Below are 17,146 nucleotides of genomic sequence, written 5' to 3'. Positions count from 1 at the left end.
GTCTACTGTTTAAATTATACTTCACATAAAGTTCTACATTGTACATGTATGTAGATTAACTGTAGCCCATGTCAAGCACATGTCGTCCAAGCATCAGCGAGATGAGTGTGAGACTGTGCAGGCTGCGTGATGCTACCACTGGAGGGCACCGAAGTTTAAAGTTCTCCAGAAAGGAAGGCAGATTGATCCTCTGTGTAAAAGGGGTTGATTTATGACCTTTCCTCTAATAGGAAGTAGAGTAACAACTCAGCGTTGTTATCCGTGATGCTGCTCAGTAGAAATATGTTTGAACATCCAAAAAGGATTAGCCGTGGATAGGATAGACTTTATTAATCCCACACTGGGGAAATTCCTGTGCTACAGCAGCTCAAAAGAAAAAGATTTACACACATCAGAATAACACAAATACACATTAAAGGTCCCATGGCATGAAAGTTTCACTTTATGAGGTTTTTTAACAATAATATGAGTTCCCCCAGCCTGCCTATGGTCCCCCAGTGGCTAAAAATGGTGATAGGTGTAAACCGAGCCCTGGGTATCTTGCTCTTCCTTTGAGAAAATGAAAGCTCAGATGGGCCAATCAGGAATCTTCTCCTTATGAGGTCATAAGGAGCAAGGTTACCTCCCCTTTCTCTGCTTTGCCCGCCCAGAGAATTTGGCCCGCCCATGACAGAGAGAGACATCATGGCTTTCAAACGAGCAAAGTAGCAGTTGGTCAAGGCCACAGCCCCACTCTCCACCTTGCCCCCCTCTCCTCCTCAATAGCTACAGACACAGAAATGGCACATCCTAAGGAAAGTTCATTGTGGGACTGGCTCTAGTGGCTTTAATTCTGCACCAAGGCTGAATTTCGGGAAAGAGACTTCAGATACAGTATTAGGGGACCACTAAGGTCTATATAAAAGAGACTTCAGATCCAGTATTAGGGGACCACTAATGTCTATATAAAAGAGACTTCAGATACAGTATTAGGGGACCACTAAGGTCTATATAAAAGAGACTTCAGATACAGTATTAAGGGACCACTAAGGTCTATATAAAAGAGACTTCAGATACAGTATTAGGGGACCACTAAGGTCTATATAAAAGAGACTTCAGATACAGTATTAAGGGACCACTAAGGTCTATATAAAAGAGACTTCAGATACAGTATTAGGGGACCACTAAGGCCTATATAAAAGAGACTTCAGATACAGTATTAGGGGACCACTAAGGTCTATATAAAAGAGACTTCAGATACAGTATTAGGGGACCACTAAGGTCTATATAAAAGAGACTTCAGATACAGTATTAGGGGACCACTAAGGCCTATATAAAAGAGACTTCAGATACAGTATTAGGGGACCACTAAGGTCTATATAAAAGAGACTTCAGATACAGTATTAGGGGACCACTAAGGTCTATATAAAAGATACTTCAGATACAGTATTAGGGGACCACTAAGGTCTATATAAAAGAGACTTCAGATACAGTATTAGAGGACCACTAAGGTCTATATAAAAGAGACTTCAGATACAGTATTAGAGGACCACTAAGGCCTATATAAAAGATACTTCAGATACAGTATTAGGGGACCACTAAGGTCTATATAAAAGAGACTTCAGATACAGTATTAGGGGACCACTAAGGTCTATATAAAAACATCCAAAGAGCACCATGTCATGGGACCTTTAAGTAGACATAGGAGATAAAAATAAACCTAAAGTATAAGAAATATAAAAAATTTAATTAGTTATAATAATAATAATAATAATAATAATAATAGTAATAAAACAAACATATTTACACAATAAACACCCTTATATAAACAGACAGTAGATAAACACAGATATATACAGATGAATAAGGTGCGGATGAATAGAAATTACGTATTGCACAGTTGAAGGTTAACCGAGTAATAAATAAATAAATATGTATAGTGCAGAATATTCTCCAGTGATGGATCATAACGCAGAGGCAGCTAGCAGTGCTACATTATGATGTTGCATTAAAGAGTCTGACTGCTGCTGGAATAAAAGGACCTGCGGTAGCGTGCGTTCTTGCAGAAGTGTGCTGCTGAAGGAGCTGCTCCGGGAACTCCCAGTCTCAGCTGTCTACGCATCAGTGTGAGGATTATTGATGTAAATGATGCTGCACGCAGATACACCGGGCTTTCTTCTCTTCTCCTCTTCTCTTTCTCGTTAAATAACTGCTCCTCATTTGATGCTTAATGAAGCCGGAGTACTCTGCCTGAGAAGGATTTACTGTGATCTACTAATGAGGGATGGAGCTTTGAGAAACTGCAAACCAGACTGAATTTCAACCGCCTGACTAACTCATTCACTGCGTCAAAAGAAGTCTTTTAATCTCTCGTTCAGTCTTTAACTCTTTCTGTAACCCTTGTGTTGTCCTCGGGTCAAATTTGACCCGTTTTCAAAATTTGTAATATCAGAAATGTAGGTTTCTTTGAACCAAATTGCCCAAAAATAACATGGATGTACATTGTATGGAACCCATTCAACATTTAAACACAAATCATTATTTTTGGGTGTTTTATTCAATTGTATAGCATTTAAATTTTTTTTAAATGGTTTCAAAATCATATCCTGACTAAACTTTGACAGACTGTGATCCACCACAACATCCTCTGAACTTAAAGGTGCTGTAGGTAGGATTGTGAAGATCCAGGACTTAGCCAAACAATTTGAACATTGACAACTTCTCAGTCATAATTTTTTTAACTCATAAATTTAGTATAATGTCATGTAAGTTAGGTTTATTGACCATACATTTTAAAAAGTGTTGAAAAAAGTGATAAAATGTTTTAAAAAACGCCAAAAGCATTAAAAACAAATGACAAAAATGTCAGAAAAAGCGCCACAAAAAGTTCATTTTCAATTGAGACCCGCTAGGAACACAAGTTCTTGATCGACAGGAAGACAACACAAGGGTTAAGTGTCTTTCAGACTTTGCAGTGCAGTGTTCCTTTCCTTTATTAACTGATATTTCATTTAAATATTTGATTTTAATCTTCGTCTCCAGGGTTTTCCACTCCCCAGTCCAAACCTCCCCAGGGTTTCCCGTTCGCCCAGCAGCAGCCCGACTCCTCTGCCTTCCCGCCTCTCTCCTACAACGGATACCGGCCGTCACCTTTCAGCAGCGGCCTGGACACCGGCTCCGCGTTGAAGGCTGGGGCCAGTCTGCTGGAGAGCAGTGCATTGTGGGATATGAGCTACGGTAACCGGGCAGTGAGACTCGGAGCTGACCTGTCTTCGGGATCCTCGGGGTACCAATCAGGCACCAGCAACACAGGTACACGCTCAGTTACATCCAGCTCTGTTTCCTGCAGCGAAGACCATGAGATGCGGATGAAAGCTCTAAAAACGAATAAGTGGACCTTTGGGCTTAGATTCCCTTTTGTTGTTTATGTTTCAGTATGATTACTTTGACAGATCCCTGTTCAATCTTAAAGTGCTCATATTATGCTTTTTGGCATTTTCCCTTTCCTTTATTGTGTCATATATCTTTTTTATTTTTATTTCTTTATTGAAAGGGACAATGCACATTAATCAACACGAGTACAAGGTCCAACATGTAAATGTGCCAGATTTAGCCATACAGGCTAATTTTCATCTGCAGTCCCTAGCAAAGTGAAAAAGCCCAAAGGCATTTCCCATCTCCAACAGAAACCACTGTTCACAAACTGCTCCAAACAGCTCTATAGTAGTCCAGCCTTTACTTCAGAGACAAACGTGGTCACTTTGTAACACACCTTATAATGCTCTCCTAGCTGCTAGCATAGCACGCCCTCATACTCTGCTTCTGACTGGCTAGTAGTCCTTACCTAGGTACTGTCAGGGCCCTCATACTCTGCTTCTGACTGGCTAGTAGTCCTTACCTAGCTACTGCACATGTGCGACTCCCAACAAAGATGGAACAGAAGTGAGATGTCTCACTCTGTAGCTAAAACAGAAGGCTCAACACACAGGGTGAAAAGAGGAGCTGCAGCAATGTGCAGTACGACAAAAATATGGTGTTTTTGTAAAATTTAACCATGCAAATCTATTCTGGTACAACCTCTAAATACAATTATGAACTTGAAAATGAGCATAATATGAGCACTTTAAATAAAAGCCAGTATTTAATATGAGTCTGTAATGAAAGCCATTGTTAGCTTAAACAAATACTGATTGCTAATAAAAGCCAGGTAAAAACTTTCAGTGAGGATGGAATAAGTTGCACGCTCGTAGCTGACATTTAGCATAATGTGATTTTCCACAGCACTAATTCTATGACTTCCATTTCTTTTTTAAAAGAAACAGAAATACTGTTTTCATTTATTATTTTCATTGTTGATTATTTTCTCGACATCCTCAAATGTCTTGTTTTGTCCTCAACTCAAAGATATTAAGTTTAATGTCACAGAGGAGAGAAGAAACTTGAAAAATAATCACATTTAAAAAGCTGCAATCAGAGAAATTTTATAGAATTTGAAAAAAATCTGTCAAATATTCCGGAAAAAATCTTCAGAAATGCATTAACATCGACGAAAACTTCAATAAAAGCGCAGAAAAAAAATCGTCAAAAACATCGTAAAAAGTGCCAAAAAACTTGAAATAAACTCGACAAAAAGGCCAGAAAAAGTGACAAATGTCGAAAAAGAACAACAAAAATTTTGACCCAGAAAAAAAAAACGTTGCATGGTCGACAGGAAGACAGCCCAAGGGTTAATCGATTTTTAAAGTAGCTGGCGATTAATTTAAAAGTGGACAACTAATCGATTAATCTTTGCAGCTCTAGGAAAGGGAAAGATCTTTACACCGTGGGAAGCTGCTGGAAGGCCATAATTCAAACCAAATGCGCAACAACCCTGATTTGGTCCTTTACCTTTAGTACTTGTGTTGCTTAGATTCATCCTTTTCTGTATTTGGTATTGTTTCAAAGAAGAGCGATGTGTAACAGCAGAGGATGATTTGTGTTTGTGTAGGTTCAGACCTGATGAAGGAGCATCTGAGAGAGATCAGGAGTCTGAGACAGAGACTGGAGGACTCCATCCAGACCAACGAGCGCCTCCGACAGCAGCTGGAGGAGAGACTGGCCCTCACCGCCACTGAGAAAGGTAACACGCACACACACACACACACACACACACACACACACACACACACACACACAAACAAACATGCACACACACACACACACACACACACACACACACACACACACACACACACACACAAACATGCACATGCACACACATATGCACATGCACACACACAAGCACGCACACACATGCACACACACACATGCACATGCACACACACATGTACACACACACGCAAACACAGACACACGCAAACAGACACACACACTCAAACGCACGCGCACACACGCATGCACATACCACACACACACACACACAATAACGTGGGCGGTTTTGTTTTACAAGTCTCTGGAATTTTTCTAATGATTTCCTTGAAAGAAGCTGTTAATGGGTCAAAAAGCTAGAAAAGGATACGTAGTTTGGTAGGAAAATATCCAGTCGGTAAATACTTTCACTCTAGAGATTTCATTAACGCACACACATGCTAAACATGAGCTGGCTGACGTCTCCCTGTCCTCTCCAGGTGCTCCTACTAACATCTACATCCAGGGTCTGGACTCGGCCGGCCAGCTCTCCAGTGAGATCCGACTCCTGAAGGAGGAGAACGTCAGCCTGCAGAGCCAGCTGAAGCAGGCCTCCAGAGGTACAGTCGGATACTCAACACCTGAACCTTCAGAGAGAACCAGATCCAGTTGTGTTCAGCAGATTCACAGCTTTTAATGACAAAAGTCATCGACAGTTTTGGTTCGATTCAGGGTTAAAATAACTTCTGTACTGTCATGTAATGTAACAGTGTAAAAAGTGTGATGTCCTGTGTTCCCTGCAGAGAGCACCAAGGAGGCGGAGCATCTGAAGAAGGCGGAGCTAGAGGCAGAGAGGTGGGCGGAGCAAAGCAGGAAGCTGCAAACGGAGACTGAAGCTCGCAGGCTCGAGATTACACAACTGAAACAGGACAGGCAGAAGAACCAGGAAGCCATCAACAGGTGTGTGTGTGTGTGTGTGTGTGTGTGTGTGTGTGTGTGTGTGTGTGTGTGTGTTAGTGTGTGGAGAGAGACACTAAACATTTCCTCTGTCTGTATGTGTGTGTGTGTGTGTGTGTGTGTGTGTGTGTGTGTGTGTGTGTGTGTGTGTGTTAGTGTGTGGAGAGAGACACTAAACATTTCCTCTGTCTGTGTGTGTGTGTGTGTGTGTGTGTGTGTGTGTGTGTGTGTGTGTGTGTGTGGAGACTAGAGCTGTCAATCTTCCTCTATAATACCATTTGAATTTCATTTATTTGTAATATTCAAATGATATTTTAATATTTAATGCTCATATGCAGCCAGATATTAATATGTGTGTGTTCATGTACTTTGTGAGGACTAGTTTACGACCTGGCGGGTAAGGACATTTTTTGAAAAGGAAGTGCAAATTAGCTGTTTTTTTATTGCAATTAACAGTTGCTTAATATATAAAAATGTCATGTGTGTGTGTGTGTGTTTTCATAGACTGCAGCACGAGGTGAGCGTGGTCCAGCAGCAGCTCTGTGAGAGCCGCAGTCTGGTCCTCTCTCTTCAGTGCGAGCTGCAGGTGCAGCGCCGAGCGTGTGAAGTCGCCACAAACACGCACGCAGGTATTTGTTTAGTTTCTATACGAACTTCCAGAGAGCTCTTATTTCTTTTAGTTTTTCTTTTTTGTACAGAGCCCCCCCCGGCATCTGCAAAAAACCCTTTGTATAACTCCTCTGCGTGTCCGTGTGTTTCCGAGCAGGTCAGGCCAGTAAAGAAGCCAAACTTGGACCTAGCGCTGCGACCTTTGACCCCAGAGAGCTGCACGTTCAGCTGGAGCAGCAGCTGAGCGGACAGCCTCCATCCAGGAGACAGCTCTTCAACGGTCAGTATGTCCGAAAGTAGGGGTTGGGGAGGGGGGGGGGCAGGGGGTATGTATCTTGATTTTCTTTTGCGAATCGCAATAAATGAACATTGCCATACAAATCGAATCGGGCACCCATGTATAGTGAAAGAATCCAATTCAGGGCAAAATCGTCCCGGCCCATCTGGCAGCCTCTTGCGAAAATTACTCTTGATTGTTTTGGAGCTCAATAACAGAGAGGGCCCTATTTTAACGATCGAAGCGCACGGCGTGATGCACCTGGTGCAGGTGTGTTTAGGGCGTGTCCAAATCCACTTTTGCTAGTTTGACGGCGGAAAAAAGGGTCTGTGCGCCGGATGCATGGTCCTAAAGGGTTGTACTTAGTGTCTTCATTAATCAGAGGTGTGTTTTGGGCGTAACATGCAATCAACCAATCAGAGATCATATCCCATTCCCTTTAAAAGCCAGGCGCGTTTGGACCTTGGAGCATTGCTGTTATGATGGAGGATTTGCACCGTAATTTTTTTATTTGTAATCTTCTGCATGTGTGTGTGTGTGTGCTGCTGTGCGTCCCTGTGTGTGTAACAAGCATAGTGTGCACGCGCTGTGCACGAGCCTAGGAGCATTTTACTAATGCTCTGTTAAAATAACAATGAAATGCTGCGTTATTGACTTTAGACCAGGTTTTTGTTGGTCAATGGCGCCATTACTTCCCGCTGCCTCAAGATAGCAATACGCCCAGAATGCACCTGAACACACCTCCCTGTAAGACCAGCACGCCCAGAATGCACCTGAACACACCTCCCTGTAAGACCACACCTTCTTGTAAGACCAGCACACTCAGAATGCACCTGAACACACCTCCCTGTAAGACCAGCACGCCCAGAATGCACCTGAACACACCGCCCTGTAAGACCAGCACGCCCAGAATGCACCTGAACACACCGCCCTGTAAGACCAGAACGCCCAAAATGCACCTGAACACACCTCCCTGTAAGACCAGAACGCCCAGAATGCACCTGAACACACCTCCCTGTAAGACCAGCACGCCCAGAATGCACCTGAACACACCTCCCTGTAAGACTAGCACGCCCAGAATGCACCTGAACACACCTCCCTGTAATACCAGCCCATGGGCGCAACGATGGGCGCAGGTGCGTTTGCTATTTAAACGACGCGGGCGCTGGACGGGAAATTGACAACTTCAGGCTTTGCGCTGCGCCGCGCTGGGTGCAAGATAGGGCCCTAGGTCATAATAAGAAGCCTCAGCTCTGATGGAAATCTTCCTCCACAGAAAGCGTCCCGTCCCCACCCGTGAGAGACACTGGACTCGTCAGTCCTTCCTCTCCTCTTCATCCTGCGCAGAAACATGCAGCAGAAACCGGAGGTGAGAAGCTCACATTCAACACTCTGATAAACTGAGTACACAGTTAATATTTACTTATGACAGCATCCCAGTCCATCTCCTTTACCTCCTGATATCGACTACCTTTTTGGTGTTCATTAACGTATCGGATTCTCTTTTTATTCCAATGTTTACATGCACATATTATTCAGGTTTTTGGCATTATTCCAATATATATCTGAATAAGCCGTTTACATGAATAATGAAAATGTATATTCCACTAATATTCCTGGTTACATGCAGGCGTGCAAAGTATGACTTTTTCAAAGTTTTCCACCGGTTGATGACTTGTTGGACCGTGCGAACACAAGCGTCCCTCTTTCATTCCTCCAACCAGCTTCTTGAAAAGGAAGGCGTTGAGATGTTTGTGCATATCCAAAAACCTGTTCATAACCAAGTCTTTGATATTGTTTAAAAGTAGCTGTGTTCCTCCTTCTTTTCTTTTGGCCGTGCATCTCTACCGCAGCCCTGCAAACTGTCGGCTGGTTGGTTTGTGTACAGCAACCATAGCAACGCACAGAGCTGACCGTAAACCATAAACAGGCAAGAAGCCATAAACCGTCACAAACTGCAGTAAAAACCCTGATTGAGACGCAGAATGTGCTGCATACATGTACAAAGAATGCTCCTAAAATAATACCGACATATCACGCGTGTCCTAATCGGAAAATGCTAAGTTCGGGATAAAGGCTTTCGAAATATTCAAGCAAAATATGCTGTTTAAATCACTGAAAATATTGCCATATTCCGAATAATAGTGAAATATTAGTGGGCATGTAAACGTAGCACACTTAGGGCTCCTGCACACTGCTTGTGCAGCGTGAGCGTGGCGTTTCTGTTGCGTATCAGCTGGGTGGCGGCTGCGTGGCGTTTTCTACGTGTTTGTACACCAGAAACGTGTCTGACGTGGCGCTGCTGCTGGCCTTGTCTGTAAACATGTATGTTTCAGCTACAAAAAAGTCACGTGATTTGGATCACCCTTGTTGAAAAGCAATCTTTTTTTTTTTTTTTATTACATTTATATATCTGTTGACTTTCAAACATCAAAATGTCATTTATTAATATGTATTTGTGTCAAAATGACATATAAACATCAAAAAATTGCCTTGACAAGGACTCTGATGAAAATGTAACTATACATCGAAACATCCGTGTTTCACCGGCAATTTTTTGCTATTTATTCTGTTTTGTCCTGCCTTGGTTGCACCGGATTGTTGTGGTCTGCAGAAGCGCAGAGAACTCCCCCTTTATTTCTGACATATAATCATCTTTTCCTATTGTAGTTTGCCTGGAAACGCTTCCAACAGGCTTGAGTGTCGCGTGAAAAATAGGCGTCGGTCCTACGTGCTGAGTCGTGCGTGTCACGCAGGCAGTGTTCATGCTCTAACTTGTTAACGTGGGAGCCGAAATAAAAACGGACACGCCACGCAGCTGACACGCTCAAGCCACGCAGGCAGTGTGCAGGAGCCCTTATATTCCATTATTGCATGTTCTTACCTCCATACTGTATATCACATAGCAGCACATACAGTAGAGCTCACATGTCTCTATGTCGCCCCTTGTTCCTAATTCTCTTGTTTTCCTTCCCAGCAGCCTCCACCCTGCAGGGTCAAGCCTCAGACGGCTCATTCGCCAAACGTCATGGCGCCCATGCAGTGGGCCACATTGATGACTTCAAGGCTCTGCAGCAGCAGATCCTGCAGGGCAGCGCTCTCCTCCGCAAGATGGAGACCGTCCTGTATTCCCTGGGTGGGACACAGGAGTTCAGCCTTCATCAGGTGAGCTTTAAAGCCCAGATTTAAATTATCATTATAGACATGAGTTTTGTTTTGCGTAAAAATGTGTCCATGTGCAAATCTGTATATTACCACTATAGCACCCTAAAAAAAAAGATATTTCGTATTGAGACTTCTGAGAGGCTGGAGATGTTGATTGTCTAACAACCCTTTTACAAGAAACAACAGTGTGGAATATGACATGATTCAATTACAAAATAGACCTTGGGGAAAATAAAATCTCTACTGAAATATTAATGAACTGCAACATTACATACAGTAATTTATTGGATCGCTGCCCACACTGCCGTCAATACTTCAGTGCAAAGAGAACTTATAAGAGCATCTCTGGTAAAAACAGGATTTAAATTGGAGCTTTTGCTTGGGTTCTTGGAACAGTGGGAAATGTTGTCCCAATTAATTGCGTTCCCCTCAGGACTCAGCTCTCTCTCCCATTTCCTTGCTATTGGGAGTTCTCCTATGGAGACTTGCTTCAGTTTGGCATAGATCTTGGACAATAATCCTATCACAGGAAAATCAACGAACCATTTAATGACTGGGTGCGGCTCAAGACTGTTTCCCCATGGCACTCCATAACATTTTAGTGCTGATCTTAAGCGCAGATACAAGAAGAAGGATGTCCTGGGGACCTCAAAACTAGCTCTTAGGTCTTCAAAACTCAACATACCTTTCTCATTGAATAGCTGCTTTAACATTTTGTTTTGTGTTTCAGCCTTCAGACTCAGGATCCGTCAGGAAGCTGCTGTCTGACACTAAAAGCCTGCGACAGATACTGGAGGAGGCCGACTCGATGCTCCAGATGTTCTGGAGAGCAGCTCTGCCAAACTCTGAGGAAACCAAACAGGTCAGGACCGGCGCCTCGCGGCGTTACAGAGTCTGATGGGATGTAACGGTACATGTCCGTATACGCGTTGTTTTCACAGACGGGATCTCCCCGCTTCCCAGCATTGCACGCTAGTTGGCTTGCCATCAGTTGCTCTTCAATGACCACTGACAAGCAAAGAAAACCGTCTACACCCTCCTAAAAAAGCGATGGCTGCAGCTGATTGGACAAGTGCGTCACGTGGGGCTGGCTGCTCCTGAATTTCAAAACCGACCATAATGGCGGCTCGTTCAGAATACGATCTTGTATTTTACAAAAATAGTTCACCGAAACGCGTTTCTGAAAACATTTTTAAGCGAGCCGGCCGCTCTTCATTTGCATAAAGTTGTCTGGATTCAACTTTTGAGGGACATTAGCTAACGTTAGCTAACATATTTATAAAAAAAAGTCACATTCGAATAGTAATTTCAGCATTCGAATAGTATTGATTTTTTTACTATTTAACTTTCGGAATTCGTTCCAACAGCCCTAGTGGAGACAGACACTAAACATTTGTGTGTGTGTGTGTGTGTGTGTGTGTCTCTACAGGATCCGTCTCTGAGGGAGGAGGTCGTCTCTCTCCGTCTGAGGCTCTCAGAGCAAGAACAAGCTCTCAAGGACGCCATGGAGAGAGTCAAGAGCTCCAACCGCACCAAAGATAGCATGGAGCACTTTATAGTCAACCAACGTGAGTCTCTCATCCTCCCGCTCTTTCTTCAAGATCATATAATACCATCTTTTATCATATTGTTTTTCATCATCATATTAAAACATAAAATAAACCCTGGAATTCTTTCAGTAATGTATTCGGTAATAAAAAAAAAAACAGAACTGACTGTCCTTATGTATTTGCTTAGTCACTACAGATTAGAGAGGAGACTAACGATTGTTTTCATTGTTAATTAATCTGTTGATTATTTTCTGGACTAATGTGTGTGTGTGTGTGTGTGTGTGTGTGTGTGTGTGTGTGTGTGTGTGTGTGTGTGTGTGTGTGTGTGTGTTTAAAGTGTCGAGAACACGGGACGTGTTGAGTAAAGCGAAGACAAACTTACAGGTGAGTTCATTGCGGTTTTCAGTATAACAAAAGCTTTTATTCCTAGCAGGAGAGAATAACTTAGATCAGTGGTTCCCAAACATCTTCACGTGAAGGACCATTAAACTCAACGTAGACCCCGGGGCCCCCAGTTGATAAGATTTTACCCCCATCTGATAGGATTTATACTTTTATGTTTTCTTACAGAAGGTGTATGAAACTGAGACCAGAAGAGTCAGACATTTGGTCATTGTGTAAATAGGCGATTACAACCCCCCCAGTAATCAAAACTGGCCAGTGCAACCCCAACAAAAAACTATATTTTTATGTAGTTTTAATTATAATTTCCTTTCAATAAATAAATACATTTGCACCTTAACTTGATGCAGAAAAGGCACAAGTTGTTGTGGAAAAAATTCAGTGTTTTCAACTTTCAATTTTGCTCAAAAGTGGCGATATCAACCCCCCAACTTTGAAAAAAGTGACAAAAACTTTGAAGAAGAAAAAGACAGTAGAAAAAAAGTAAGGAAGAAAGACAAGAATAGGTTAAAACAAGTGACAAAACCTTCAAAAAAAGCGACAAACTTTGGAGAAAAAAAAAAGACAGAAGTAACTCCAGCCTTTGTCATGTACCCACTGCAGTCCTCCAAAGTACTAGAGCTTCGTTCGGGCCCAAAAAATCAAGCCCGATCCAGCCCGAGCCCGTGCACGTTGTGTCCGAGCCCGGCCCGGCCCGACACATTAACTGGAATTATGCGCCCAAGCCCGATTTCAACCCAACACGTTTTTAATCCGTGGGCCGTTATAACTGATATTCTCAACTACAATTCAGAGTTGTTTGAACTGCAAAAATCTGTTTAAAATGATCTTAATGAATAATGCAACAGGACCGAAGCATGAAAACAGCGCTGTTTGTTTATTCAGAATGGAACGGATCGCAAATGGATCTGAATGAAGAAAAGTAAAAAACTCAACGTATTTCTCTGTGAGGGCTGGCCCGCTTGCCTCGCCCTCAGGGGGAGCCTACGCTTGGAGAAGTAACAAAAGAGGAGGTTGAAGGCTGACTATCATCTTTTCTGCCGTGGCGAGCCTGCTTCATGTGTCTGTTCATCATCCACGTCCCCGTTTTATTTGCTGTCATAGGCGAACTGCGGCCGCACTTAATGCACTCAACAAAGCCAACACATATGTTGTCACTTCCCACGACTTGTTTAAAATGGTTCCATACCTCCGACTTTCCTCCAAACTTGCTCAAAGGTAATTCTCCTGTTTTTCTTTTTTTCTTTACATCTTCAAGCTCCATGTTGCACTTAAGCTCCACCATACAGCCCGCAGCCCCGGTGTGATGCGTGCGAGAGGAGGAGACTCCGCACATGACACATTTTGTATTTTGTAACTGTAGTCCAACTTGTGTAACTTTTTGGACACATTTGTTACTTTGGCCTAAATAGATAATAGTTCTGATTATGGCATAGCTCTCTCCCCACCCAATTAGGCTAAAGTAATGATTAAAAAAAACACAAATGCTTGATCAAGGGTCCTTCGGGCCGGGCTCGGGTCGGGCTCGGGCAGAGAATCTAAACTCTACAAAGTACCCCTAGGGGGACATGTACCCCGTGCAGTCCTCCAAAGTACTCCTAGGGGGACCCCCATTTGAGAAACACTGCCATAAAGGACCCCTGGGGTCCCCCTGACCCCACTGACTCAGATAATCAGATGTGGATCAGTGGAAGTTGTACCAGCCTCTCACCTCTCTCCTGCTGTTTCTCTTTCCTCTGACTCCTGCTGAGACTCCTCAGGAGAACCAGCTCAGGATTTCCTCCCTCCGCCGTGCCTCTTCCTCCCCCTCGTCCTCCTCTTTTCCCTCCCCTTCCTCTTCCTCTTTCTCACCCTCCTCTTCTTCCTCGTACCCCTGGCCTGGTAAAGGTACGCTCCCCTGACCGTTTACGGTCCTTTCTAACATGAAGCCGCTTGCTTTTTGATGAAATGATTGAATGAAAACGCTTGTATTAAAAACTGTTTTGCATGTATAGCTGTTTCAGAGATGACTTTGTGATTTCAGTTGGACTTTAAAGGCACCCTTCGACGTGTGTGTGACCACTAGTGTTGCTATGGAGAGATGTTTTTTTGTGTGTGTCTTGCTCTACTAACCCTCACACACAGGGATGCACATGTACGAGCAAACAGCTGATGGTACACACATTATGACAACAGACACGCCCATTTAGAAGACAGGAAGTGTGTACTGTTTCACACCATAAGGGCTCCTGCAAACTGGCTGCATGGCGTGTCCGTTTGTGTTTTGGCTCCCTTGTTAACAGGTTACAGCTTGCACACTGCCTGCGTGACACGCACTTCTCAGGTGCGAAAACGCGTGCATGCTAGAAATAGGAGCGACGCCTATTTTTCACACGACACGCAAGCGTGTTGGAAGCGTTTCCAGGCAAAATAGAATAGGAAAAGATGTTTATATGTCATTTAGACACAAATACATTTAATAAATGACATTTTGATGTTTGAGAGTCTCGAGAGTTTGACATAAATGCAGATATATAAATGTAATTTAAAGAAATTATAATAAATAATTATTGATTTTCAAATATTTATTTATTTATTTGATCAGGGACAATGCACAAAAAACATTAGTATAAAAAAGAAGACATGTCATGTGGCAGGTTATAGCAAAAAAATGCTAATTTCCACCCGCAGTCCCTGGACACTTAAGTTAAACTTACAAAAGTTCATAAAATATATACACAAATAATACATGAAAGCATTACTTTACTCACATCATAAAAACACTCTCCACTTCAGGAATCTATCACTCACTCACTCACAGTTTACATCGTTCATATTACATCGTCATTCAGTGCGTACATGTTTGTTTTGATATATTGCACCTGTCAACACAGAACAAAATATTATGGAGCCTATTTTGCCGTCAATACTGCCAACGTTGTCTTTGCAGTAATCAGATTAGTATACAGTACAGGCCAAAAGTTTGGACACACCTTCTCATTCAATGCGTTTCCTTTTTATTTTCATGACTATTTACATTTTAGATTCTCACTGAAGGCATCAAAACTATGAATGAACACATATGGAATTATGTACTTAACAAAAAAGTGTGAAATAACTGAAAACATGTCTTATATTTTAGATTCTTCAAAGTAGCCACCCTTTGCTTTTTTTGATAACTCTGCAAACCCTTGGTGTTCTCTCAATGAGCTTCATGAGGTAGTCACCTGAAATGGTTTGACCTTCACAGGTGTGCTTTGTCAGGGTTCATTAGTGGAAGTTTTTCCCTTATTAATAAAAAAGCAAAGGGTGGCTACTTTGAAGAATCTAAAATATAAGACATATTTTCAGTTATTTCACACTTTTTTGTTAAGTACATAATTCCATATGTGTTCATTCATAGTTTTGATGCCTTCAGTGAGAATCTACAATGTAAATAGTCATGAAAATAAAAAGGAAACGCATTGAATGAGAAGGTGTGTCCAGACTTTTGGCCTGTACTGTATATTGGTTATGTATAACATTTCATTTTATCAATGGGAAACATACTTGTGTCCAGACAAGGTTAGCAGCAGCAGCAGCGCTGCGTCAGACACCTTTCTGGTGTGTAAAGACAGAAAAAGCCACGCAGCCGCCACGCAACAGAAACGCCACGCTCATGCCCCGCAGGCAGTGTGCAGGAGGCCTTAGCGCTGCTTGAAATGCGCTATCTTTTGTTTTAAAGTATCTTTGTTATTACCAATTTGAGAGAATGTTTTATGAAAGATTTTTCTGCTCGGACACTCAGCAAGTTGTGCAGAAATACCGCAAATGTAAAACTCTCCTCTTTTTGTGTTTGAAGGTGAAAACACAGGAGGTTTCTGTGAGCTCGCCTTCTCTCCTGGTTGGGGTGTCATGAAGCCTCAGGCATCCTCCTCCTCCTCTTCCTCTGCTGTCCCAGGACGGGCTCAGCTCCAGCGCCCCCTGCAGTCAGCCTTCCTGTAGTGCACCCTCTCATTCTTCAAACTGATGGAAAATGATGGAGATTCTGTCTCTCTTATTATCTGGAGAAACCTTTCAGTTGTGTGCTGTCTGTCTGTCGGAGTTTGTTGTTAGAGTCCTGCAGGTTCATGATACTTTATGAATGTGAATGATTGTTTTATGATTGGTTGAGGCCAACAACTGAAGCGTTTCCTCTCATTTATATGAGACCAGACTGAGTTTGGCTGGAGTTGGTTTATGATTCACAACTTTGGATTAAGCCTTTTTTTTCATTTTCACAGATAAAATCTAAATTCTACAAATAGGAAAACAGATTTGAAACAGTTTTGGGGCTCTTAGCAACTGTTGAGTCCAGGTCTGATGATTCTACATGTTCTGTTTTTAATGTGGAGCTGCTCTTGTGTGGCCTTCTTGGCACAGGAAAACAGTGACACAGGGGCACAGTGAGGGGGTTGGCTTCTAGGTCTCCAGCCCCGAATCTTTTGGGGTTTTTAAAGTAACTTCAACTTTATGTCGTTTTGCCTCAGTTTCTCTGACTGGACTGGACCGCAAAGTCAAAAGTTCTGTTACTGGGGAAATATGGTCTTTTGATTCTGTGAACTCTACTAAAAACTATGATTCAAGATTAGTAATGCTGAGAACGATGATGTTGAGGTTGTGCGCTAGTTTGAGTTGTAGTTCTGTAATGGCGGCGGAGAAAGATGCGAGCGAAGCCATTCGGTCTGTTGTAGCAGCGCCGCCGAATATCCAGAAGTTAAAGCCCGAGCAAGACCAATCTTTGCTGAGTTGTGTTGGTGGCCATGGTGTCGTGGTCCTCCTCCCCACGGGGTTCAGGAACAGTTTGATTTTCCAGCTCGCTCCGTTAGTGGTGAAGGACTTGGCTAAGGCTAACGCTAGCGATGCTAAGCCGATAGTTGTTTTTGTCTCCCCTCTTGTTGCACATGCGCATGACATACGTCACGACCACACGTTAGCGATTGGTTACGGCAGATCCAGACTGGCTCTGGGCAGATCCAATAGTTTTAAACTTCAACAGAGTACCCGCCTTCAAGGAAGTTAACACTTGGAGGGGTCCGACTCTCTGGACACATGAAATGGACCAGTCTGGTAGAACCAGGCT

At 42.8% G+C, this 17,146-nt stretch overlaps 1 protein-coding gene across 3 annotated transcripts in view; it reads left to right on the top strand.

Moving 5' to 3' along the window:
• Positions 1-16,714, top strand: part of pde4dip (phosphodiesterase 4D interacting protein) — a 176,335-nt gene extending 159,621 nt beyond the window's left edge. For all 3 annotated transcript variants that reach the window (XM_028586807.1, XM_028586806.1, XM_028586805.1), the window contains 13 exons: positions 3,022-3,291; positions 4,967-5,098; positions 5,607-5,726; positions 5,910-6,066; positions 6,568-6,692; positions 6,830-6,952; positions 8,226-8,318; positions 9,927-10,114; positions 10,845-10,976; positions 11,544-11,682; positions 12,002-12,048; positions 13,827-13,953; positions 15,887-16,714. In XM_028586807.1, the coding sequence (XP_028442608.1) occupies positions 3,022-3,291; positions 4,967-5,098; positions 5,607-5,726; positions 5,910-6,066; positions 6,568-6,692; positions 6,830-6,952; positions 8,226-8,318; positions 9,927-10,114; positions 10,845-10,976; positions 11,544-11,682; positions 12,002-12,048; positions 13,827-13,953; positions 15,887-16,029 (1,796 nt within the window). In that variant the 3' untranslated portion in view covers positions 16,030-16,714. The remainder of the gene's footprint in view (positions 1-3,021; positions 3,292-4,966; positions 5,099-5,606; positions 5,727-5,909; positions 6,067-6,567; positions 6,693-6,829; positions 6,953-8,225; positions 8,319-9,926; positions 10,115-10,844; positions 10,977-11,543; positions 11,683-12,001; positions 12,049-13,826; positions 13,954-15,886) is intronic.
• The last annotated feature ends 432 nt before the right edge of the window (positions 16,715-17,146 follow it).

This window comes from Perca flavescens, chromosome 9 (genome assembly GCF_004354835.1).
Source record: "Perca flavescens isolate YP-PL-M2 chromosome 9, PFLA_1.0, whole genome shotgun sequence".
Lineage (NCBI taxonomy): Eukaryota > Metazoa > Chordata > Actinopteri > Perciformes > Percidae > Perca > Perca flavescens.
Note: the sequence above shows the minus strand (reverse complement) of the source record. Positions and strands in the feature narration are given on the sequence as shown.